The sequence below is a fragment of the Melitaea cinxia genome, chromosome 17 (genome assembly GCF_905220565.1).
Source record: "Melitaea cinxia chromosome 17, ilMelCinx1.1, whole genome shotgun sequence".
NCBI lineage: Eukaryota > Metazoa > Arthropoda > Insecta > Lepidoptera > Nymphalidae > Melitaea > Melitaea cinxia.
The window spans coordinates 11,322,517-11,348,224 of NC_059410.1; the positions used below are offsets into that span (position 1 = coordinate 11,322,517).

Consider the following 25,708-nt stretch of genomic DNA (forward strand, 5'->3'; position numbering starts at 1 on the left):
TACAAAACTGTACAAAAAAAAAACTAACCACGGTTGCGTTCTATTATAACACATACACAAACCCGCAGTATCCGCCAAAAATTTTTTTCGTTTGTGAGCAAACAATTATTTAGGCACAAATCACTTATCAATAATGATCGATTCTTGTAAAATTCGATGTGTTTTTCACATCCCTAGTAAGTATGCTCAGCTTGCGCCGACCCTAGAAGAATGCCACCCCGGGCCACCCTCGGCCCTAGGGTAAATACGCCTATGCTCACCTCAGGAACAATAGGTAGCTGAAAGCAGTATTATTTAAATGTGATCTTTTGTAAGGTTGAGGTACTTCCCCAGACGGGCTGCTCCAGATTATGAGCAGGATATATCCTGTTGTGCTCTACCTCAATTATTACAAGTATTTCTACTTCCCTGTTAAGTGCCTGGCTCTTAGACCAGTGTTATATTGTAAATATTGCTTTGTTATTTCAGTCTCGCTTAAAAGCTTTGTTTTATGTCTATTGGTTTTTGGGCGTAAATATTTTGTTATCCTTGTTTTGTAGTATTACTGAACAGGGAATAGGTAACATATACAACAAAATTATATAGCAATTTTTTGGTCTCTTTGTGCTTTAGAGTTGCAAAAAATTTATTGATCCCTTCATCCCAATAAAACAAGCTTTTTAACAAAATCATTTTATTCCTTCCTTTAAAAATACTAAATTTTAAAACCGGATAATTAGGTATTAAATGATATTTATGAATATGGCAATATTTTGATTAAAAACAATATCACGAAACCAGTGAACTTCATTGCTAGCACCCATGCGATTCAGCCAGTGTTTTCATGAACTTTATATATTTATTTATATTTTAAATGTAATTAAGGAAGTCGAAAAAGTCGCAAAAGTCGTTTCGAATAAAAAAAAAAAAAAAAATTCAACGCTCGAATGTTTAAAATAAAATGTCACACTTTCAAACTAAAATAGTGCTTTTAAGTAAAGGTATGAAAGTTATGCAAAATTTTGAACAATTTATGCTTAAATATATTATATCAATCAGTAATCATTAAAATAATACACATTTTATAATACATTTTATGAAATTATCGTATGTTAATTAAAATTATATTTGGTAAAAATAGGTAATATGTAATTTAATAATAAAAACCGTACTATTGTATGTTTTGTTCTCAAAACTGAATACAAGTCACAAAGCATTGATTACATAAAGTAACATTATAAACTTTAACATAAAACTCACACAATAATAACTTAGAAACAATTCACCGTCATGCGCTTAAAACTTATCGTTATGACTAGTCAAGCTTAACTATAATTAAATCCGAACTTTGGTCGTTGTGCCATTTTTTTAGGATTTATTGGTTTTTACAATTTTTTTTATTTATTTTTTAAGATTTTATTTTCTTAGTTATCTGAACGACTACAGGTAACGTCGCAGTTTGTAGGTATTGTCGGTGTCAGTTGATAATGGTAGAACTGAAAAAAAAACGTATATAATGCTATGGTTTTTAGTAGTATTACCTCAAAGTGATACAGAAAATCTATAGATATAATTGAAATATATTATATTTAATAATTTTCATATAAACTTAATTGTGCCGAATATTTGTTAAATTGTGATTTACGTGAAAATTTATTAAGTTTTTCGCAATATTGGTAAATATGGGGAAATTGATTAACTAGGTAAATACACATACTGATCTGATGAATTAGCAAATTTATAAAAACGCCTTACATGTAGAAATAACTAGTTAGTTTTTTTGGCATCCTTCGTCTCTTCTTTGGGTTGACCCTTTCCTAGCAGCTTGGCGAGTGAGTCCCAAATACCACCCATAAACAAAGCGCAGAAGAGGTTTTCGAATGGCACGAATGGATCGTGTATGCCCAATAAAATCGAAGAAAGCTGAAATTAAAACAAACAGAACTATTAATGTAGTGGTTGCCCAGAGGTCGAAATTCGATCATAATTAAAAATTTAAATTTAAGAAAACCAAAAATTTATGAACATATAGAACCTTTTTAAAAAAAATTCAATTTGACTGCATACTTTGACTATCAACAAAAGAGATATGTGTGTGTGTGTGTGTGTGTGTGTGTCAAATACATGGTAGTATGTGTAATGTTTTTTTATTGATTTAATGTTTTTTATGCATAACTAAAAAAATATTAGCATTCTGCACTCCTTCTCTATAAAAGTTTTTGCTTCACGTATTAATATACTTATAGATATGATTTCGTATACCTGATAATTGGTTATAGAATAAGGCCATAAATCTATCATCTCTTTCCTTAATTGATTAGGACGTTTTAAAAAACAAGAAAATTAATGTTACTACTTCCAATAATATAAATAAAATAACGTAAATTTTTTTTTTGAAGTTAGATAACATATTCGTAATTATAAGCTCTAAAACTTTTCTAAACTTAAGATCACTAGAAATATTTTATTCCACGGGACTCGCAGTAAATTTTGTAAAATCAAAAATATTCGAAATGTAGGTAGGTATACAACTTTGAAATAATAATTATTTTAACAGTAGGAACTGCGAAATTTATTTTACCTTGAAGTAAACGAAGAAGATCACGATGCCGAAGTACACGAGCGCATGCGGCGCCGATATTAAGTCAGTCTTTTTATCGAGCACGAATATCACCGAGGCCACTAGAGAAGCCTTCGTGTAGCTGGAAAACAAATACAATATGAACATGATAATTGGCTCAAACGATATAAACTTTAAATGTCATGTTGTCAGAAAGTATTTTTTGTAAGGTGTGTCATTTTGCATATTTTTGTTGATTATAATATAGTATAATTGAGAAAGCAAATTATAATTTTTATTGACATTAATAAAATGTTATTTTCTCCTATTTCATACCAAAGCAGTGACCATCTAGAAACTTTGGGTAAGCATTTAAAAAGTTTATACACAATTACGCCACGCCAGTTCTAGAAATCTGTGGTGAATCTGTTTCTACCCTCCATTTGTGAAACCTAGGATAACACTTGACTTCGGCTATTACGCAGAAAGGAAAACTTTATAAACTATATTGTTTTAAGTTATGTTATTGGAATGGCTTAGAATTATTGTGAATGGACTGAAAAAGATCTGGTGTTTTAATAAATTTTTAACATTTTATAGTTATGTATGGATCTAAAAGCATACTCAATTCATGTACGTATTCTACGTTTTAAAAATTTTACATTCTTTTTAAACACGAAATATTATTATTATAGTTTGAATTAACAGTGACAAACAGCTGTGTGCTGCTATTAACATTGATTGATTACGTTACGTACCTACAATTGAATAGAAATCACTGATGTTTATGGTTCAATAAACATTTGGAATTTTAGAACGCTGTTAGTTCAAAGAGAAATTTGTCCATTTGGCTAATACTAAACATTACTAGTAAAACTGTATCTTTCAAAGAGAAATTTGTCCGTGTGGTTAATACTAAACATTAAAACTGTATCTTCAAACTAAATATTTAATAATATATATATAACCAATTTAATAAAAAATATAAAAATACAATTTACGTCTTTTTTAAGTTTTGTTTTGCAGTACTTTAAGTATAGGCACCTATTTCAAGAATGGCAAGAAGTATTCAAATTGATTGAAGTATTTAAGATTTTTGTTATTATTATGGACGTAATTACTTCAAACCAGTGTCCGACCGAAACAGGTATTTTTATAAAAAGCCGAAACCGAACCGAAATTTCAGCCTTGGTCTCAGTTTCGGCCGAAACCGAATTTGAAACTAACGTGGACAATGTAACACTGTATACTAAAGTTTAGTGTATTTTTAGTGTTTATTTGCACATTTAAAAAAAAAAAACAATATTTTGATGTCATAGAGTTTGTACTTAAAATATTAATAAGATAATAATATTTACTTCTTGAGACCCTTCTGAGAGCCGGCGGTAAGGGGGGCTACTAAGTTAGGCGAAGCACAGAATTCGGCGGGGCAGAGAGTTTCGACCCATTTTTGGCCAAAACCGAAGGTAAATCAGAAACTAGATTTTTGGCCTAAACTGACCGAAAACATAGCCGAAATTTCGGTCGGTCCTGACTTACAATTAGAACCTAATATTTACTATTGTTCATTCATTTGTAATAAACAAAATGCATAAAATTATATTTGTATATAGTATCTTTTAGGCTTATGATGTAGTCTAATGAAGTTTAGCACTTACAAGCTAGGTTGCATCGTTTCCATCGCCGTGGGAGTCCACGCTCCGCGGATGAGCCTTTCAACTAACTTGGTAAATCCTGCACCATTTCCTTTTAGCGTACCTAGAAATTTATAAATAAAGTTAAATAATAATTATTTACTGTCACTATTAAATATTTCACTAAGTGTATGTAAATACTGGCGATTGAGTAAAATAATATAGAAGTAGGTAATCATCAATAAAATATATAAAATAATAATATAAAAAATAAAGTTCCCTGGAGGAGATTGCTTTTAAGCAATAAGGCCGCCTTTTGTACATTTTTTTTCTTATAATTATTGTTAATGTTGCTTGTTTATTTTATTTCTTGTTTGGTGTACAATAAAGTGTAAATAAATAAATAAAATAAAAAAAAAAACGGATAAAATAATATGATAAAATATGATAATTAACGGATAAAATAATTGTCATCGACAAATAATACAACGCAGGTAGTGTTGGTACAACTGTCAACTTTAAGCCTGTTATCTGAGATAACTCAAAAAATACTCGTCGGTACTCGATCATATTTAATGACAATGAGACATATATGTATATATAAATACAGTCGAATTGAGAACCTCATGCTTTTGAAGTCGGTTAAAAATACTGACCAACGATAATCATAATAATGTATGCGTTAGGATACAGCTTAGCGGCGTGGCTGACGCCGTCATATACTTTCTTAGCGCGGTAGATTTCCTTCATGGCTGCAGCGGCCACCTTCACTGGGAGGAACTTGGCCACTTTGTATCCAACGTCAAATGGCGTATAAAACACGACATACCTGGAAGAATATTTATTTTTTATATATTATATATTAGTTATGCAAAAGTAGATTTAGACTGTGTAACATCACACTACGTCTGAAAGTTGAACAACAGCAGTTATAAATATTAATGTAGGTAATATCGGGATGCAAATCTAGTACCTTAAGTTAAATCGAACTTGGAACTATTGTCTCTGAGCACGTATTCCAGAGTTTCCGTTTAGAAATGTTCAAAAATGTTCTGTGCAAGTAGTTACTCTAAATTATCAGTTACTTGCAAGATATTCCACTCATATGAAATCCAAACTGGCTGTTTTTCATAAACACTAAGAAATCAGCCATTGCGGAACGTTTTCTGGAATCTGGACCGAACCATTGCTCAGATACTCGCCACAAAACGTCATTATATACTCCGACTGGTACGAGAAGCCATTGAAATTACTAAATATAGTCATTAAATACTAAATATAGGAATTTTAATAGGGAAGATGGATTTCAACTGTCGCGGGTGTGCGATCCGGTGATTGGTTTATGCAAATACTAGAAGAGTGATATGAACAATTCGCGAATCGATACGGTGAGTTTCATATGTAGAACATAAGATCGAGTGTCGAATTTACGTAAAGCAAGGGAAAATGGCAAGGGGTGAAAGTGACAATGGTAGTAGTGACCAGTGTTTGCGCAGAAAACGTTCGAGAAAGGAGGTAGTCCAGTATGGACACTGCAAATGCCGTCAACATCTACACACAAACTTCAGTCCCGTGAACAAGACATTCGTAGCTAATGTCGAAATATCGAGTTCCGCAAAATAAAAATAAAAAATTTGGTAAATATACGGTTTTTGAATAATTTTAGCAAAATGTATAATATCACACATCGAAAATATGAGAGCTATGCAAACAATATTTTTAGATACATCATGACGGTCGCGATGTTTACAATCTAGGTAATGTGCGTTCTGACGTAGCTTTAGACGTTCTTTATTCTTCTTATACGAGCTATCCGTCCGCAGCTTCGTCCGCATGGATCACACGATTTCGTCTGTTCCGTTTTATACTATTATTGAAATATAGCATTTGTCACTCAGCGATAATGTTACATTCTACTGACGAAAAAATTTCGATTGAGTATTTTTTTAGTTTATCTATTATAAACAAAAAAGGAATCTATTAAATAATACAGTCTATGAATTTTTATCTACTTATGTCTATTAGTGCTTTGGCATCACGTATAATAAAAATTTGGTGCTATATTGGACGCGATTTTCGCAGGTTTCATCTCGATACTCCGTCCTAGAAGATGAGTTGTTATTTCACGTTCAGTTTGTTGAAATTGCATTACTTTTTTCACATTTTCTTTTAACGTTGACTGACGATGTCTTTATTATAAATATACATTTGTTCGACTCCTAACTAAGTTCCTTCAAATGGGAAGTTCTACAGGTGTATAAATCACATTCCAGGTGAAAAAAAAGTTCATGGCCTATTTTTAAATTTGACATTGATTAAATAGACAAGCTACTTTGATAGTCTATCAAAGTAGCTTGCAATAAAACACATTCATCGAGAAAAATAATTCTTTAGTTGTATGCGGCAGTTAGTATTTATATTTTAGTTTATCGACGTTTTTAGGGCTCAGAAAAATAGCATTGGACGGTTATACTAAAGTATGCTGTCAAAGTAGCTCGCAAATGAAGTGTATTTACGCGCAGGTTAGCTTTATAAACGAACTATTTAAAAGATAGAATTGTAAGTTTAAAAAATTTAAAAGTTGGTAGTTAAGTTTTCGAAGTAGCGGATTCAAATTTCAAAAAACATTACATTAGGACTAAATTCAAACATGACAGGTACTTACGAAATCATAATACACGGCTCGTTGGTCTAGGGGTATGATTCTCGCTTCGGGTGCGAGAGGTCCCGGGTTCAAATCCCGGACGAGCCCAATAATTGTATTTTTTGTGATTTAAATAAATTGAGAGCGAAATTGCAGCGATAACAAAAATATTCAAGCACTGTAGTTTTACATTTATTTTATTTAAGTGAATTCATTTGTACAATATAGAGAACTTTATACGTACCAAACCAATACATATTTATTGAGACCCACAGTTTGTATGTGCGTATAACTGCAAATATTCTACAACAACATGGGTTTTAAAACTTTACGAATACATTCAATACGTATCAATAAAATTTGACATTTATACTCACTAGCTTTTACCCGCGGCTTCGCTCGCATAGATTTTTTTTAAATAAAAAGTATCCAATGTTACTTCTAATACCTCCAAGAATATGTCTATAAAGTGTCATGATTATCGGTCACGTAGTTTTCGCGTGAAAGCGTAACCAACAAACTTACATACACATTTATAATATTAGTAAGGATATCCCAATTTTGGAATTTAAGATCAAGAAATGTAACAAATAATACATTGCAGGTAAAAATATTTAACTGTAATGCGATTGCGTGCACCAGGGTGACTCATCATCCAGCCATAGGTAAGGACTTAATCAAGATAAAAATCAATTACCTTTTGAGGTCCCTTTTTTTAAATTTACCAGATTTCAAAAAGCTAACTCACCAAGTAACAGTTCCTATGACAAGCTGCGGTGTATTCTTGAGCGGCGCGAGAATGGGCTCCCCAAGCAGACCGTTAGCCACCATGCCGCCCGCGAAGATCACGAGCATAGTGGACAACCAGCATGCTAGGGGATGCTTGCGGGAAAACGACTGCGCGCCTGAAATTTTAACTGAATATTATAAGGTATCCCGTTTTGCAGCATTAAGTATTGGCACTTAACAATCTGCTCTACAGAGGATTGGATTGGTCATGTACATGATACATGTCTAAATTCTGGCCAGCAGATTTATTGAAGTTTTCTACTTCCATCGAACAAGGTTAATTTTTCAATTTTATTATATGTCAGCTCAGTGGCCTTAATGTGTATTTAAAACAGGACCTTCATCCAAATAATTTGGTCGTATATCCGCTTGGCCCTCCTGGCTTCTTAAAGTGCCCTTACTTTTTTATGGATAGCATAGTATTTAAACTGACTATAAAGAAGAGAAAAACTTATTGGTTACGTGTCTGAATATCTTCTCTAATATTGTAATACTATTTATATTTTATTTTGTTCTTATTTTATAGGTGATTGATTGTTTCAGTCTGTAATCTACTAATGGGCTTTCTCTATGTAGAAGAAACTTAATCTCTAAAAGCTCGAGCTTTAATTCTCAACTGAGCTAGGGCACAGCAGGATATATTCTGCTCAAGATCTGGAGTAGTCCAACTGGGGAAGTACCTCGACCATTCAGAAGATCACATCTAAAGAAGCTTTACAAAACTGCTTTCAAGCAGAACTGGTAGTTCTAGCAGAGTTCTATAAAAAAATATAGAGCAAGCTATAAAAAGAAAGTTAATTGGCGTCCATTGCGAGTTTTAGCAAAATCGTTATACCTTACGATTAAAATGACTAGAAAAACAACGTACAACATGCGCTTTCTTTTGTATTTTGAAGCTTTTCAGATCAGTTGGTATTTATGTAACCATATATATTTATGTATCCTGCGTTCCCATTACGTTTAGCAAGTAGCTTAATGACCTATAATAGTTATTCAAGAAAAACTAAAGTAATAATTAGCAATTAAGGATTTAAGCTAGCAACTAAGTGCAATCTCGTGATTATTTAAAAAAATGGATATAATAAAGAATGCATATACTTAATTTAAAAAAAAAAACGTAAATTAAATTTACAGAATCACTAACTCTGTAAAATCGTTTGGCCGTGAAGCTCGTAAAGTAGTTAAATAATAAAAAAGAGATTGATAGATTCTGCCCATAAAAGTTCTTCCTTGAAACACACTATTGTCTTAATTCAATTTTTTTCAAATTTGGACACAACTTTTTTAAGAACCACTTTTGTAATATATAGGATTTTGAATCTGTGTTGACGAGTGTCACTGCATCGCTCTTTTCCTTTCTAGGGTAGATCCCACTGTCTTATTATTTGTAGTTTATCACTGTTTAATCTCAATTCGTGCCCTAATTTTCACAATCATTCCATTAAGCTGGTTTTTGTAATATTTAGTTTGTATAAAAATTACTACATATGCATAACATAGGTATAATAAAATAATAATTAATAATAATTTAGATAAACGATTATTTGGACTGATTAATATCTGATGAGTCAAAAATAACTACCCTGTAACTTATATTTCGGCAGTACCATCATCACCTATTTTTGTTTGCTTTTTATTGTTTTTATTGATTTCTTGTGAAATATTTTGTTACATCCTGTCAAACCTTTCTTTTGGATTTACCAACGACAATTATTTGGACTGATTAATATCTGATGAGTCAAAAATAACTACCCTGTAACTTATATTTCGGCAGTACCATCATCACCTATTTTTGTTTGCTTTTCATTGTGTTTTTATTGATTTCTTGTGAAATATTTTGTTACATACTGTCAAACCTTTCTTTTGGATTTACCAACGACAATTACGTACATATTAAATGTAAAATTTTCTTCGATTGGTTTCTCGATACTATTTTATTTTTTGTATTATTCCGTCGTACCTAATAAGCAATATTTTTTATAATCAAGTTCTAAGTTCCTTCCAAAATATTGGTAAAGCTAATAAAAATAGACATTCAGTTCTGTTACTTCTCAGGAAGCGTGCGTGTTTTGTATTATATAAATACTATCATACTATCAAAATGTTTTGAAAATTTGACGTAAATTTTACTTTGTCAATAGTTTTATGGTTTTGTAAGATAGATTAACATATTTGTTGTATTTTCGGTACAAGTAAAAAAATTCATTTTTCTACGTGTACTTTAGCTTTTGATATTAGTATCAACTAGTAATAAATTGTTTTTTAATTTCAACGGTTATTGACGTGGCTCGTTGGTCTAGGGGTATGATTCTCGCTTCGGGTGCGAGAGGTCCCGGGTTCAAATCCCGGACGAGCCCATAATTGTTACATTGTGACAAAGTTTTTGTAGAAAATACATCATTTATTCATTAATTCTTTGAAAACCGAGCAATATTATTAAATTCTTATGAAAAATATAGATAAAACACCAGTGACCTATTTTGATTCACAGGCGCCATCTGTACCTATTTCTTTTAAACGTTTAGTTTTATCATCGTTAGAACTGGAACAAGCGAGAAGGGTTCTTATCGTAAACATATACATATATAACCTCTCTAATGTAGAGTTTAATTTTTACAAATAAGTACTTATTACAAAAAATATGCAATCATTATCTCCCACGTCAGTGATAATGAAAGATAATAATGCCACCTCATAAAAGTGTTAAATAATATTAACAATTAAGATTAATTTGAGACAATTATTTTAATCTAAAATTATTTATAATACCATTTTTTGTAAAACTTTCTATAAAATATATATATATCGATACCAAATTAATGTGCGGTTTGTGTTCAAATGTAAGGAACAAATCTATTTATAAACGCTATAGGTAGCTTAATTTAGTACTATAATTTGGGACATTTGTCTCTGTGTTACATTAAAAAGACAATCTACATCATCAGTGGGTTTAGAACTCAATTTGGCGGGATAAGAAGGATAAAAATGTACATAAATAGTTTATTATTTTGCTTACCAGCTCCTAAATCTTCTCGCACCGCTAAAGCGCATAGTAAAGAATGCGCTATATCAAAATATGGATACATTTTCAGCTTTATGACCTGGTTGGCCAGGTCTAAGAATGCTTCGGGATCCATGGTGTTAGATTTTTGCGCAGCCTTCGGTTTATAATGGAATATAATTTAACTGAACACCGACAATAACGTGTCACGGTGACGCGTCCGCGACTATTCGCGGGCGAAGTAGCCGCGAGACTGGCTCGGAAACGATCACCTATCGCCTTTTTGATTATTTTGGTCAACTCTCTACGCAAAGAACGATTGGTATCCCGCCGTGTTAGATGCTGTAGTTGTAGATTATAATTACATTTGTTATATTCTTTTTTTATTTAATTTTATTAAATTCTGAGTAGTGGTTGATATGATTAGATTTTTCAATCTTAACTATTAAGTTTCCGTAGTGTAGCGGTTATCACGTGTGCTTCACACGCACAAGGTCCCCGGTTCGATCCCGGGCGGAAACATTTCTTTTTTTTCATTATTAGTATACATAACAAGATTTTTTTTCATACATTTTTTAAAAATTTAGATTATATATTTTTTTTTCTATTATGGACGAAAATAATTTTTTAGACCAAAAGTTTTATGTATTACTTATGTAAAAAAATAAATAAAAATAAATTGTAGACGTAGGTATATTTTAAGCGCACCCATTGACTAGCTACATGATTTCCACATAGTGTTTATTTTTCAATTAATCATACTCGTTTTTAGACGCTTTTTAACCGACTCAAAAAAGGAGGAGTTTACTCAATTCGACCGTATATATATATTTTTTTATGTATGTTCGGAGATAGCTTTGTCTTGGGAAAGGAGATATCCTAAGTGAGGAGATATCCTATCCTAATATGATAAGGAAACGAAGATCTGATGATCAGATCCCAGAGACACCGAGAGAAACACTCAAAAATCCGCAAAACTTTTTACTGAGTGTATCGATTTTGATGGTTATTAATTTAATCGAAAGCCGATGTTTATCATGTAGATTAGATAACAAATTTTTGGGTAATCTTTGATAATGCGTATTTACTTGACTATTTTTTCGTCTACCTACGTTGAATTACTTGTCGATGTAATTGAAGTCGGTTTTTTTAGTTTGCCAGCAAACACAATTATTCTGCCGTAGAATTTTTAAATTACATCTCACATATAATTTAATTTCATGCAATCAGTCACTCAAAAACAGGCATTAATTTTTATTAAATAAATACCAACTAGAAAAAAAAAATCGCTTTTAAGATATTCACTTAAAGGGTTCTTTTTAATCCAAATACAACATCCATGGCATTTTGTTGAAAATCATGAACTGTTATGCTTGTCTTACAGGCGAATAATTAAACCTATAATATGAAAGGTTAAATATAAAAATTAATTAGTTGGCGCAACGGTTACAGTCATGGATTGTACCTGTTGCGCTGGTGGTTGCGGGTTCGATCCCCGCACATGACAAACATTTGTATTGGCCATACAGGTGTTTGCCGTGGTCTGGGTGTATGTGCAATCCTTGTAGTTTGTCCTGTTTTGCTTCCTGTTTTGCAGTACCTACGCGTCGAACGGAATTTGTTTCGAAAGGAAGTTGGTTGTTGTAAATAAACGAACGAACGAGTCGTGAATAAGGAAAAGTTGGTTTTTTAATTTGTCGGTACCGCCTATTTTTGTAAATAATTCGATAACAAGTATGGATCGAACATATTTTGAACCAATGTTGTTCTCGTTGTCTTAAAAATTCACTTTCACTGTACACTATATACTTTGCAGTCCTTGTGGGTCTCTCCACCGTGCCTCGGAGAGCAAGTAAACCCATCGGCCCCGGTTGTTATCATGTACACCTGATAGCGATCGTTGCTCATAGTAGGGAATATATCCGCCACCCGCATTGGAGCAGCGTGGTGGATTAAGATCTGATCCTTCTCCTACATGGGGAAAGAGGCCTTATGGCCACTAGTGGGATATTACAGGCTGAAGTGTATGAAAGGTTAATAATAAAACTTCAATTATATTTATTAATATAAATACATATATTTTAAATGACGAAGATATAAACATAAAAAAAATCTTATACAAGTTATTTATAAAAATAATATTAATTATTATGATAATTCGAGAAAAAGCACAATTAGGAACGGTTTCAACATTTTCCTCGTCAGTCTTGTTAATAGTCGCACAGCCAAAACTTTGGAAACATGTTACGTTTTGTATAAATACATATATTTGATTTTGCTTTTTCTTTCAAACTACACATTAATATTACCGATTTTTTATGTATATTGATGCCTTCTAGGCATAATGTTGTAATTTAGAATTTCTATTACAATGGTTTTATGTCATTAGAACTATATTTCACCATAATACACATTCTTAGATTGAAAATATTAAAATTGATTTTAAGCACTTATGGCCTGTGTCACAGTTTGTGAATAATATTAGGCCGATGACGGTATCCGACAGGTAAAAGCTAATTATATTATTCTTTTTATACCATCTAATTTAGTTACATTTATGAGATATCTCTATTCGCAAATATAAATCTTTAAGTTGTAATTTATTAACTGAGGAGAAACAGGTCCTAATGATCCTCCTGCTATTATAATATATTCGTAATTTATTTGCAGGATAAATTTTATTCATAACCGGTAGAACAGGCCCTAAGTCTACATTCGACCCTATTCCCTACTGTATGTATGCGATATATCAATATTACAAGGGAGTAAATATTAGATGAAAACAAAGTGTCTTGAATTTAATCGTTACGTATGTAAAATGTTAATTTCAATTTATCACACGAATGTGAAAAGGAACTAATCGTTACTACTAGTATACCCATTAGTATAAATTTAAAGTGCAAATTTTTAATTTATTTTTAAATATGTTGATAATAGCCGTAAAACGCAGAATAAAATTCCCGACTATACATTAAAGAAAATTGTATGTATACTCGGGTAATATAATAGAAAATTATCTCAATAAACTGTCTGTAAAACTTCTTTTTTTGTAAAACTTCTTTACGCACGTTTGACTTGGGGAATATATTAGTGAAGACAGAAAGAGATGAGAGTTACGTTTCGAATATCACTGTGGGAGCTAAAGAAATTTTACCTCAGTCGTGATCTAAAGCAGACTTGTTTTTACATTATAAAACTCTTACTACTAATGCATCGCATACATTGAATGAAATATAATTAGGTATCAAAATATTTGTAAACATTTTAAAAACAATTTTAAATACTTAATAATAACAGTCTAATGATTATACACATTGCTTGCAAATAAACCCATAACATAAGAAAGTAAACATTTCTATAAATAAACATTAGGAACTAGAATTATTACAGCTGCCACATAAAATTATAATTATGTAATTATGTTCTTAGCTTATAGTAAAAATATTAGTAATAAATAAAAGCATTAGAAAATTACTAGCCTTATTATAAAAGGCACATAATAAATTTATCATTGGTTGAAGGGTTATACTTATACAGCCTTTGGAACACTGGTATATTTTTTTAATTTTTCAATCTTTGCTTTAATATGATAAAATACATAAAAAATAACAATAAAAAATAACCACTTAAAAACATTGTGCTTCTATGTCATTGTTAGTTGCCCAGAAAACAACTTAACTAGGAATGAAAAAATTTCATTTTTACCAGAAATTGTCTCCTAGAATCGTATTTCTATGAACGTAAGCTATTTTATAGCATATAATAATTAGTTAATAACATGTTATACACATTACAAATATTGTTATCATCATAAACATTAAATAGCTTTTCATTGTTGACAATTCATATTATATATTTCCTCTTTAGTTATACTTCAACTTATTTTCACCATATTCACCATATTTAAGACACTTGGAAGATTTGGGGAGTGAAGCTGGTGAATGCGTGACGAGAGCATAACGAAAAGTGTGATCAGGTGAAGCGAACTGAAGTTGAGAGGGATAGGAGGAGATATAAGTTAGTGAAGATAGAAAGGGAGAGATTTACGTTTCGTATATTACTGCAGGGGCAAGAGAGAGAGGTGCGATCACACATTTTCTTTCTCTCTTTCTCTCATAGCCAGTTACGTTTTGTATATCAAATCTAAAGAAGTTTTACTTCAGTCGTGTCATCTAAAGCACACTCGTTTTTTTTTGCAAGTAAGCTGAGTGTATAATTTCGATTCCTGTATCGTCGAAATGCAAGTAGGCACAAACATTCAGAGAAATTTGATAATTTTGTGCAGTCGTTCATTATTATCTATAGATATAATAATAATAATAATAAAAAATCCTGACATCACCTAAAATATTGCGGTACAAGTGCGCCGGCTCAGCTAGTAAACAATAAATTAGCCTTATTACAAAATTATTGTCAAACTACTTCGGAAATATAATCACTTTTCAAATGAATTGGGATTAAAATAAATAGATGGATGAATACATATTATGAGTTTTCTTTTTAATTAATTTTTCAATTTGAATAATTAGTTCATTGTTGTGTAATGAGATTCAAGTATGTTTATTATGGATACTGCATGGTTTCATATTTACATGACGTATCCGTTTATTAATTAATATAGTTCTCTATTATGTAGGTACACATGTATTATATCTTATATATAAAATTCTCATGTCTCAATTTTAGTTACAATACTCCTCTGAAACGGCTGGACCAATTTTTATAAAATTGTGTGTGAATATCGGGTAGGTCTGAGAATCGACATCTATTTTTCATACCCCTAAGACATAAGAGGGGCGATTAAGGGGATTAATAATATATATGGCAAAAAAACGTTTGCGGGGTCAGCTAGTTATAATAAATATATTTAGATTTTGCAAATTTCACAAACGTTTTTAAAACGTTATAGTTAATCTGTGGTCACATCAAGTGACATTTTCTATTTTTAACCGACTTAAAAAAAGGAGTAGGTTTTCGACTCGACTACATTTTTAATTTGTGTTACCACATAAATTTTTACTGGGTGAACCGACTTTGATGACTTATTTTTAAATCGGTAGCTGGTGCTCATCATATGGTGCCATTTAAATTTGATCGAGATCTATCAAGTACTTTTTGAGTTAACTTTAAAAATGCGTATTTGTTTATTTTATGATCCTGAGTTTAGCGCGCTCATTATACTAACATACAAATTTTTCAGCTTTATTATTAGTATAGATTTCCTCACAAAAATCGTCGGGTTTAATAGAAAACTTTTGGTTATTTCATATATATCTGAGCGGTAGGTAATGGGGTGTAGGTATTTCCCGCGTAAATCCCAAAATCGAGGGAATTTAGGCATAAAAAACCATAAAAATTTAAAGAGAAATCCGTCCAATTTAATAAGATTAGCCCGGATAAACAGAAAGACAGACAGACAGATAGAAAGACAGATGACAGACACTTAATTTTCATTTATATATATATGTAGTATAGATGTATCTACAATCTACAATATTAAACCACAAGAAAAATTTAACAAATTAAATTAACAATATATAGTTCGCGTCATGTAAAAAGAACGCTGAAAGAAACTGGAGCGGGTGCGTTTGCGCATGGGTATACTCGCGCACAAGTACTACTATTTTATTTTTAAATTAGGCTTTCACTCGCGGCTTCGTATAATGGTTATTGGTAGGTACATTAAAAAATACTAGAAATACAAGTGCGAATAATTCGGACTAAATAAGTATAATAATTATAACTTTACAAAATCACAATTTTTTTTAAACAAAAGCAATAACAAATTTTTTAGTTATTGAAATGTCGTACCTATTCAAAAATAATAATTATCTGTACTCTCAATATTCGTATCTTAATAGTTTTTATGTGTTTAAAATGATAAATTGATAATTGTTTTTTAGTGAAATAAATAGTAAATGGAGAATTTTGTAATTTAAAACTTTTGTGCGCGATAATAATTTGAGTCGACGTCGAACTGTCAACCGCTGTCAACCAATAGCACACCGGCAAGCATGCGACAGTGATAAACACTCCCGTCCCCCTACCCCTTACCACCAAATAGACCGATAAATCGCTTCTGCGCAGCTTCAAGGCCAGCGTTCTTTTTACATGACGCGAACTATACCTAAATTATTGGAAAACGGGATTTTTACCATGTTTATTATTTTCGCTTTGCGGAGCTCGAGGTTTCGACATTGACTTCGAATGTCTTGATCACGAGAATATGAGTCTCGTATGGTAAATATCCCGTTTTCGAATAATTTTCGTAATAGAAGTAACCATGTTAATCTAAAATCTTATAAACAATAAACCTTTCACAAAAGAACAGATGTCGAAACAGATTTTTGAAATATCATATAGATAATAATTATTCTTATTTTAATTTTATAAAGTTAAAAAGATAAATACATCCCTTAACTGTTATACTTGGACTTGGTAAAAAAATTTAAGACACTTCAATCACAGCGGTGTGTTACATGAGTAGCCATTACCTAAAATAGTATAAAAGACTAAATTCTATAAATTATTACAATTTTTAAACGTTTACTTAATTTAACAGATAAAATAAAATTTATGTGGTATTACGTTTAAACGTCAAGAACGAGTTATTCTATTTAATATATATACACGAGTATAAAATGTTCGTAAAACTTAAATAAGGATTAATAAAATCGTTTTAATGACGTATTATTTTTATTTACATAGATAAAAACGTCAAGTGTACCCGAAAACTTTGTTGTTACTGCGGCTTTTACTGTTGAAGCTTGTCTGTGAAGAGGTAATATAAATTATGAATTAATATTGATACTAGTCCATTTATTACTACAGTTCTGCTACAATGAGTACTGATTTTCTATACTTAATGGAGCTTCTGGATAATGCTACATTTTAATGATAATATTTACCAATTGTCTGTTATTTTAGAAAACGAATTGTACATGTTCGTTATTCGCATTATTTGACTATTTTTAAAATTAATTGAAGCCGTAGAAGAATAAGTAAAACAGAAATAACTGGTCACTTTTGTTTTAATATATTTCAGTGTTTATAAAGTCGAGAACATTCTTACCATAATAACATCACGTCCGCACTTCAATACCTCGTGTCGCCCTCTGGGAACCTTTAAACAATTTTATCATATAAAAAAATAAATATTTATATACCTAAGTAGATTAATCTATTTTTATGATACACATACTTGGCAATATTTTTTGTATTAACCAATATTTAAGAACGTCGTATGCTTAGTGACTAATAGATAAATCTATACTATCTATACTAATATTATAAAGAGGTAAAGTTTATAACTTTCTTTGTATGTAGGGGGTAATCTTCGCAAATACCGATCCGATCATGAAAATTCTTTCACTAACAGAAAGCTAGACTATTCAGGAGTGACATAGACTATATTTTATTGTAATTGAACAAAAAATTCAGTAAATAAGAAAAAGATTAAAATATAATATCAAAATGGTAAATAAGCTAGCGCTATGTATCGCTATTAGAAAACAATTTATTAGTCTTTCGACTTTATTAATTTAGTCTTATTTTAGTCTATCGACGACGTTTTCTCGATTTTTGATAGATGGCGTTGGAGCAACATATTATTTATTTAAGTGCTATAAAAATTGTTCTTTAAAGTATGTTATTTGGTTAATATAATAATAATTAACGCCCAACGAAGTGGGCACGGGTCGGCTAGTGAAAATATAAACATGACTAAATGGATTTTTATAATTTATTATCGTAGAATTTTTATTCTTATATATAGAATGTTCGAGTCCTAACTACGTTCCTTCAAATGGGGGTTTCTGTAGGTGTTATAGATTACGTTATATATTGATTCGGAGACTACTAAAATTTTCTTACCTTTCTCTTATCGTAGCCTCGTTCGCTGCCCTCCCATTCGCTACAAAGAGTAAAAATATTTCAAATAAATTTCTCAATCTTTCACTTTGCAACATAAATTACTCAAATTAAATTATAAATATATAATACCTAGTAGGTATATATAGTAGGTAATTTCAGTACAAAAAAAACAAATGGTTTTTCGTTTATTTTTTTGTGAACTCCCATCAAAATAGGTCACGAGCCGCCTCTGATACACACTATAATTAAAAATTCCGTATGTAGATAATATGTATGAATGTATAACTTTGAACAGAACTTAACCAAGATTTATCGCAACATTCAGTTGTTCCAATGTGAAAGAGTAACAAGCAAATATTCTCTCCTTACAACCTTCTTAAAATGTATATGGATTGACAAAACATAATTCTCTATGATATTAACAACATACTCTTGGAAAATAACTTACCAATTTTGTGCTGACTTTTGATAATCTGCTCTATGTGTGTGCCCATTTCATTTCTTATGAAGTCTATTGAGATTTCCTTAACGTCAGTAGTTATTGGTTTTCTGTAAACATCGTTCGGTATTTCTATTTCGTCTGTATCTTCGTATGCTGGACTTTCTGGAGACGGAGTTTTATAGTTTTCATCTAAAGAGTTGTTACTGTTTTCTTCATTATTTTTGCTTTGATGTGTTTCTTGATCGGATTCCGTGTTGTAATCAGATCTATCGCTTCTGGGATTTGTGACGTTAGTCAACTGGAAAAGTAATGATTAAACGAAAAATAGAGAAAAATCAAAATTGAAATGCCCTACATATTTATGGTTTGCTATACCAAATTACAAATAAATACATTTAACACACACTTCTTTGTTCCTAAGAAAGGCAACTTAATGTCTATATTTTACGTAACTTCAAAACTTTATTTACAAATATATAACTTATATGTATATAGCTTACCGTGTAGCAGGAAGAATCGTCGGAATCTGCGTCTATGTCCACCATCATTTTCTCAATGAGTCTTTCCATGCTATTGCCGGTGTCTGTCTCTCGTCCGCGCTGTTTTTTCTTTACCACCTGAAAATATTATGGGATTTTTATATTTAATATTACGTATTAATTTGGATCAATGTACATATTAATATCATATTCGGGAAAGCTCAAAATAACCAAAAAAACATAAAATAGGTATGTCTATAATAAATGTTTTCACGTTTCTATGTTCTTTTGTATCATACCAGAAATGTGCAACAAGTAGAACTCGGTTGGTCTTTTTGTTCGGTTGTTAAAGCTGTATCAGCCTGTAATATCCCACTGCTGGGCATATGCCTCTTTCCCTACGTAGGAGAAGCGAGGTCATCGCTTAAACCACCACGCTGCTTCAATGCGGGTTAGCGGATATTTTCCCTACCTTAAGAGTAAGGATCGCTATCAGGTGTACATGATAACAACCGGGATCGACGACTTAACGTGCTATCTTTTACGGTAGGGAGACCCACAAGGACTGCACAAACACTTAGACCACGGCAAAGTATATGTAAGTATATGTATGGCCAATACAAATGTTTGTCATGTGCAGGGATCGAACCCGCAACTACCAGCGCAACAGCCACAAACCAGCGCTGCGACGGTTGCGCCAATGCGGTGTCATAAAAGCCGTTGTAAAAGCGTTAATACTGAAATGTGTGTGTCTTTAGTACGTTTTTCCTTTAAATTACCGGGGGTGAAAGAAGCCGCGGGGTGCAGCTAGTCATCTATGATAAAATAACGCCTCTAACCCTCACTCACCAGAACCTCATCCCCACTAAGCTGCGTGTTGTTGTTCCCGTATCGTGGACGGAAGCACATCGTGAGTTCCACGAGCGCTCGCAGCCGGCGGCCCCACCCCTCGCGTGCGGGGGCGGAGCTTCGCGCGCGGGACACGCGGGTGCCTTGGTACTTTAGCGTACGGAGGTAGCGCCGCTTGCTTTGTATGTACGCCACCTATGAGTGTCAGCTTGAGTGTTATCCATTCATCATGTGAGACTCGAAATGGAAGGGGTTCGGAAAAAAAGTGAAATAGATTATTTATTGATGAACGTACGATTTCTAAATTCAAAAAAAAAAAACTAACAACGTTTTTATAACGTTTTTATTACAATGCTTAATTTTCCAACATTTATTCAGATTGTACCTGTATTATACTTTTCATAAAAAATAAACGTGATTTTTAGGTATGGGGTAGTGTAAAGTCTAAAACCCCATCTCACATCACCAATAGGTTGAGGCTAGGGAGTTAAAAAGTTGTTAAAAACATGTGATTAATGGACGATTCCTTATGAATTTGCTTATAAACTTCTATGATTTTTCACTCTTAGTGTTACAAAATTTAAAAAAAAAGAATTAAAAAAATAAGATACATAAAAAATCAAAATCAAAAAATTATTTTATTCTATTAGGTCTCAAAGCACTTTTTAATCGTTTGTTTATAAATTATATTTATGTTAAATAAATTAGTTATAGGTAATAATTATGAAGCTATGAATGATTTGGAATGTAGAAATTCTGATTGATGATCTGATTCTGACTATGAGAAATTCAGAGTAGAATTCGCAACGAAATCCGTATTACTTAAAAAAAAAAAAACTGTTGCTTTTTGCTATACACACATTATATAGCTTGTTATGTTTATTAAGTATAAACGTTCATGCAAAATTAGCATATCACCGTTATCATCATCATCAGACATCTCAATTTATTTTGACGTACATATGATTTTTTTTTCTCGGATGACGATGCGATAATAATCTGGTTCTAAGGCCACATACCTTATTTTTCGTTTAAAAAAATTTACAATTTTAAAATTCACGTGAATACTTAATATAGTAGTTATAACACGATTTGTAAATTGATTTTTAACATACAAGGTTAATACATAATATAACTTAACGTTTAGAGTTTATTCTCGGCTGATATAGGTACCTACCTAATATATCGGAGGTACCTAAATAAATAAAAAATCATATATAAATATTTCATATTAAATTTAGACTCAAGCCTCTTATCAGAGAGAGAGAGAGAGAGAGAAATTGATTATAGGTCTCTAAACTAGTGTTACTTTAGTAGTAGTATTTTATTTCTTACATAAATTGTGTATAATTTACTTTAAATTTTTCTATTACAATATAGGTACTACTCTTTATTACTTTCATCACTAGTCTTTAATATCACAGATAGATTTGATTCAGAAATGGTTAATATCATAATAAATAACATTAAGAGTGATCGTAAAAGAAATAATTAGTACCCAAAATTAAAGTTAATGAACTCTTTTGGACTCTAAAAGCGACACGTGATTTCTTCCCAAATTGTTATCAGTTGTTTATCAACCGTTCATTAGAAAATATTACTTCATTGACATAAACAGCTTATCACTTTAGTGTAAACATATTAGCTAATATGTACGAAATAAATACCTATTAATAATATTCTTACTACAACTATCTAATTATTATTACGATAGTTCAAAAGTTTATTATATGTCCCGTTAAATTATCTTTAAGGTCATTAAATCACTATTCTAAATTCCGTGTAGTAAAAAGTCATTGACATCGTAATACATTTTTGGCGACAGCAGCAGTTTAAATAATTTTCTCTTAAAAATTGCAATTGTGGTCTATCTTATTGTTCGTAATACCATATTTGAATTAGTTTTGAAGATGTATAAATGTTTTTTACAAATACACGTACGTATATATATATATATAAGACGTACCTACAGCGAAGGCTATTGTAATATTTTTAACGATTTAAATCATGGTTTGAAACTGGTTAAATATCCGGCGCCACATATTGATATACAATTTTTCGGATTTTAAAAACTCGTCCACAGAATTACCCCAGAAGATTAGGCGATATCTAAGATTTAACGCCACATATCCATGATATGCCACAATATACCTATTTCAGCATTTCCTACTTGATATGTGCGTTTCAAAAAATAGGAAAAAAGATAATTTTTTTGTATTATGTGTATATATACTGCCAAGTGTAGGAATTTAACCCACAATCTCCGGAGCAAAATCAGGGTCACTGCGGTGTGCCAATGGGTTAGTAAAAACAGTTCCTTAAATTTTAAAATATAATCTTATATTTATAATATCCGTTTCATTATGTGATAAATCTTTTTTTGTGCTATCCAACTATTAAAGTTTAATAATTAATTTTATTATGCCAATTTTGGTATTTTTAAAAAGATATTGTTATTATTTCTAAGAACTTTACGAAAATTACGAATTGAATTTGTCAGAGATACAATCAATTATATTATTATAATTTATATAATCAAATGATTCTTGGAATACCGCGTAATATATTCAAAAACACCTGATGGAAAACTTTATAATGATAGAATATCGCTTGTTGATTGTTCTAGAAGTCCTGACTTCCTGATACTTCAGAAATAATTCCTACTAGTATATCTCCCACTTATGTTCCCTGTGACCTAAATAGGATACCATCCAACAAAAGACTACCAACATCTTTATTTTCCACTAAGCAAAATATTTGTACTCAAGCCGAAGCCTATTATGAAAAACGATTAAATACTTACAACATCTGCAGATCTAAGTGGAGGTTTTCCAAATGCTAAATTCACAAAGGATATTGACTCTCTTGCTACACGTAGAACAATCAGTAGCGCGAGGAAAAAAACCCAGGGTAGAGGACGTATCAGCTCCGGTTGTGGCCTCTCTTCTTGATCCACTGTAGTTAATATATAACAAAAACTTGTATCATTAAAAATGTGATAGTAATTTTATTTTTTTAAGAAAAGTGACGTTCATCTACATATGTTTTTTTTTATCTTGTAAAAATAAATTAATTGTAAAAATAAAAAATTTCTTTGAATATAATTATATTTATTTTGCTACAAGTACTAGGAAAAAACCTTCCAATAAGTTATAATAGAAAACATAAAAAGTTTAACAAGATGTATACATTTTTCATTTTAGATACCACGGTACGATCGTAAGCACATAATAGCCTATTCAAAAGAGAAGGTGTTTTGCTTAAAGTCTTTGGCTACATACTAAATTATGGTAGGTACACATTTCCACTACATCTATTTATAGCAAAAATGAGTAAAAACGTTCATCCGTCCTCAAAAACATTCGCACATATTTTATTTATATATAAGTGTATAGAGTTATATGTACATACACGGCGGCGGCGGCACAGTCCATCTGGCACTCTTCTCCACGATCCAAAGGCCTCTGTCCATACATCGGAGCATGGTCTGACCGAAGCGGTAGCTAGCTGCGCGCTCCGCTACATTTTGTAGGACCTCCTTCACGAAAGACAGCAGTTCCATTACTGAAACTGGCAAATTTATTATTTAATTTACGTATAATATATGAATGGGTAACAAAATTGGTAATTGAAATGAAATGATACGATTACGATTATTTGGGACATAAACACTGTTTAGGGACACAAGTAACGAAATGATAATATAAAAAAAAAGAAATAAGCAAACAAAACATTTATAACAAATACAATAAAAAATATTACGTTTTTTTTTTTTAATCGGAAAAATCTAGAACTGTATTGTACTCGTACATAATATGTATGAGTTGTATAACTGGTTTAAGGTAATTTCAATATCTTTTTGACTTTGATAACACAATTTTACTGAAATTTGGGGTTAAACTAAAGAGGAAATTAAAAAAAGAAGTTATAACTGCACTTAGAATAAATAATTTTAATATTTTATTTTTTAAATCGAAGTTATTTGTAGATATTTGTTTCAAAAACTGAATGTTTAAGCTGTATAACAATTTGAGTATCAACAAATAAATTCGACAAGAAACAATGTTAGTATCAATCGTTATAACTTTTGTTTATCAGTTATAAATAGAACTTTGGAGTTTGATAACATGATGATTTTTATGTTAGTATGAAATAAAACTTAACTATATTCTAATAATATGGTCGAAGATCCGAACCTAAGTCGCCGTCAGCTGGCTGTTTCAAGAATAAAAGTAAGTATTATAACTTAAACTTTGTACAAATATATTGGGAATGAGTTATATGAAGGTACATTTAATTATACCTGACCTGAGTGTATTCTAGAAGTGGTAAAATAAACAACATAAATACGACACAATAAATAATTCGCTTCAGCCTGTAAGATCCCCCTACTGGGTATAGGCCTCTTTCCCCATGTAGGAGAAGAATCAGAGCTTAATCCACAATGCTGCTCCATACGGAGTGGCGGATATATTCCCTACTATGAGTAACGATCGCTATCAGGTGTACATGATAACAACTGGGACCGACGGCTTAACGTGCTCTCCGAGGCACGGTGAGGAGACCCACAAGGACTGCAGAAACACCCAGACCACAGCAAACACCTGTATGGCCAATACAAATGTTTGTCATGTGCGGGGATCGAACCCGCAACCGCCAGCGCAACAGGTACAATCAATGGCTGTAACGGTTGCTCCAACGCGGCGTCTAATAAATAATTAGCCACAGTTTATTGAAGTATGATATAAGGATAGCGGAATTGAAGGAGGTGGTAAAATTAACAACACAAATTATGAAAAAGGACAGCAACAGCTCAGAGTTTGTGTATTCTAGTAGTCTTTCAAACTTAGTATATTCTAAATAAAGTATAACTACGAATCTACGAAATATTAATAGGTCAGTAATTCAGCATAATATAGAGAATAGCAGCTCAAACAGTTTATTTTGAGGTCTTGGCCTTTCACGGGCCCAGGGCTGTTCCACGATCCGGGACATCGATAGTCGTCGGAGGATTCGATTTTCAAAATATTTATAAAAAGTGCTATGTAGCAGACAATAATCTGTGATACAAACGTTATGAACTTGAAGCAATTAATTCAAACATTTTTTTTTTATTTAGTTTGAATTAATCTATATCCGCCAACCTATATGAGAGGCCACCTATAGGAAAGAGGCTTATGCCCAGCAGTTTTAAAGAATAGTTTTATTAGTTACCTATATGTTAGATTTTAATGTGTAAACTAAAATGTGGTGTAATGACCTCTGCGACATTGATCTAATATTAAAGTTACGTAAATATATTACGTGTGTGACACATACATACAGGATTTAATTTTTAGAGTATGAAGTTTTGCTTATTGTAAAAAATAGTAACAGTACAAAAACGAATATTGTAATATTTGTAAAAGTATAAATAAATACAACTACTGAAAATATTATCCAATTTTTATGAATCTTAC

At 31.5% G+C, this 25,708-nt stretch overlaps 2 protein-coding genes and 3 non-coding genes across 5 annotated transcripts; 3 read left to right on the forward strand and 2 right to left on the reverse strand.

The window, feature by feature from the left end:
* Window positions 1-656: 656 nt before the first annotated feature.
* Window positions 657-10,867, reverse strand: LOC123661762 (trimeric intracellular cation channel type 1B.1). The gene is made up of 7 exons (XM_045596702.1): window positions 10,623-10,867; window positions 7,566-7,722; window positions 4,830-5,002; window positions 4,198-4,297; window positions 2,561-2,681; window positions 1,735-1,902; window positions 657-1,475 (listed from the first exon to the last, which is right to left on the reverse strand). The coding sequence occupies exons 1-6, from the start codon at window positions 10,741-10,743 to the stop codon at window positions 1,747-1,749; spliced, it is 828 nt and encodes a 275-aa protein (XP_045452658.1). The 5' UTR covers window positions 10,744-10,867; the 3' UTR covers window positions 657-1,475; window positions 1,735-1,746.
* Window positions 6,854-6,925, forward strand: Trnap-cgg. The gene has a single exon. It is a non-coding gene; the product is annotated as a tRNA-Pro (tRNA).
* Trnap-cgg lies at window positions 9,892-9,963 on the forward strand. The gene has a single exon. It is a non-coding gene; the product is annotated as a tRNA-Pro (tRNA).
* A 189-nt stretch (window positions 10,868-11,056) lies between the features above and the next one.
* On the forward strand, window positions 11,057-11,129 carry Trnav-cac. Its single transcript has one exon. It is a non-coding gene; the product is annotated as a tRNA-Val (tRNA).
* A 6,232-nt stretch (window positions 11,130-17,361) lies between these two features.
* LOC123661396 lies at window positions 17,362-23,813 on the reverse strand. Its single transcript, XM_045596359.1, has 6 exons — window positions 23,661-23,813; window positions 23,053-23,204; window positions 20,250-20,444; window positions 19,422-19,538; window positions 18,928-19,219; window positions 17,362-17,378 (listed from the first exon to the last, which is right to left on the reverse strand). The coding sequence occupies exons 1-6, from the start codon at window positions 23,809-23,811 to the stop codon at window positions 17,362-17,364; spliced, it is 924 nt and encodes a 307-aa protein (XP_045452315.1). The 5' UTR covers window positions 23,812-23,813.
* Between the last annotated feature and the right edge of the window lie 1,895 nt (window positions 23,814-25,708).

Coding starts and splice junctions, on each gene's coding strand:
- LOC123661762 (XM_045596702.1), bottom strand. CDS start 10,743: ATGGATCCCGAAGCATTCTTAGACCTGGCCAACCAGGTCATAAAGCTG. Junction 5,003..7,565: donor GTCATAGGAACTGTTACTTG/GTGAGTTAGCTT, acceptor ATATTCTTCCAG/GTATGTCGTGTTTTATACGC. Junction 4,298..4,829: donor CATTATTATGATTATCGTTG/GTCAGTATTTTT, acceptor ATAAATTTCTAG/GTACGCTAAAAGGAAATGGT.
- LOC123661396 (XM_045596359.1), bottom strand. CDS start 23,811: ATGGAACTGCTGTCTTTCGTGAAGGAGGTCCTACAAAATGTAGCGGAG. Junction 19,539..20,249: donor TTAGTGGGGATGAGGTTCTG/GTGAGTGAGGGT, acceptor TAATATTTTCAG/GTGGTAAAGAAAAAACAGCG. Junction 19,220..19,421: donor ACGATTCTTCCTGCTACACG/GTAAGCTATATA, acceptor TTACTTTTCCAG/TTGACTAACGTCACAAATCC.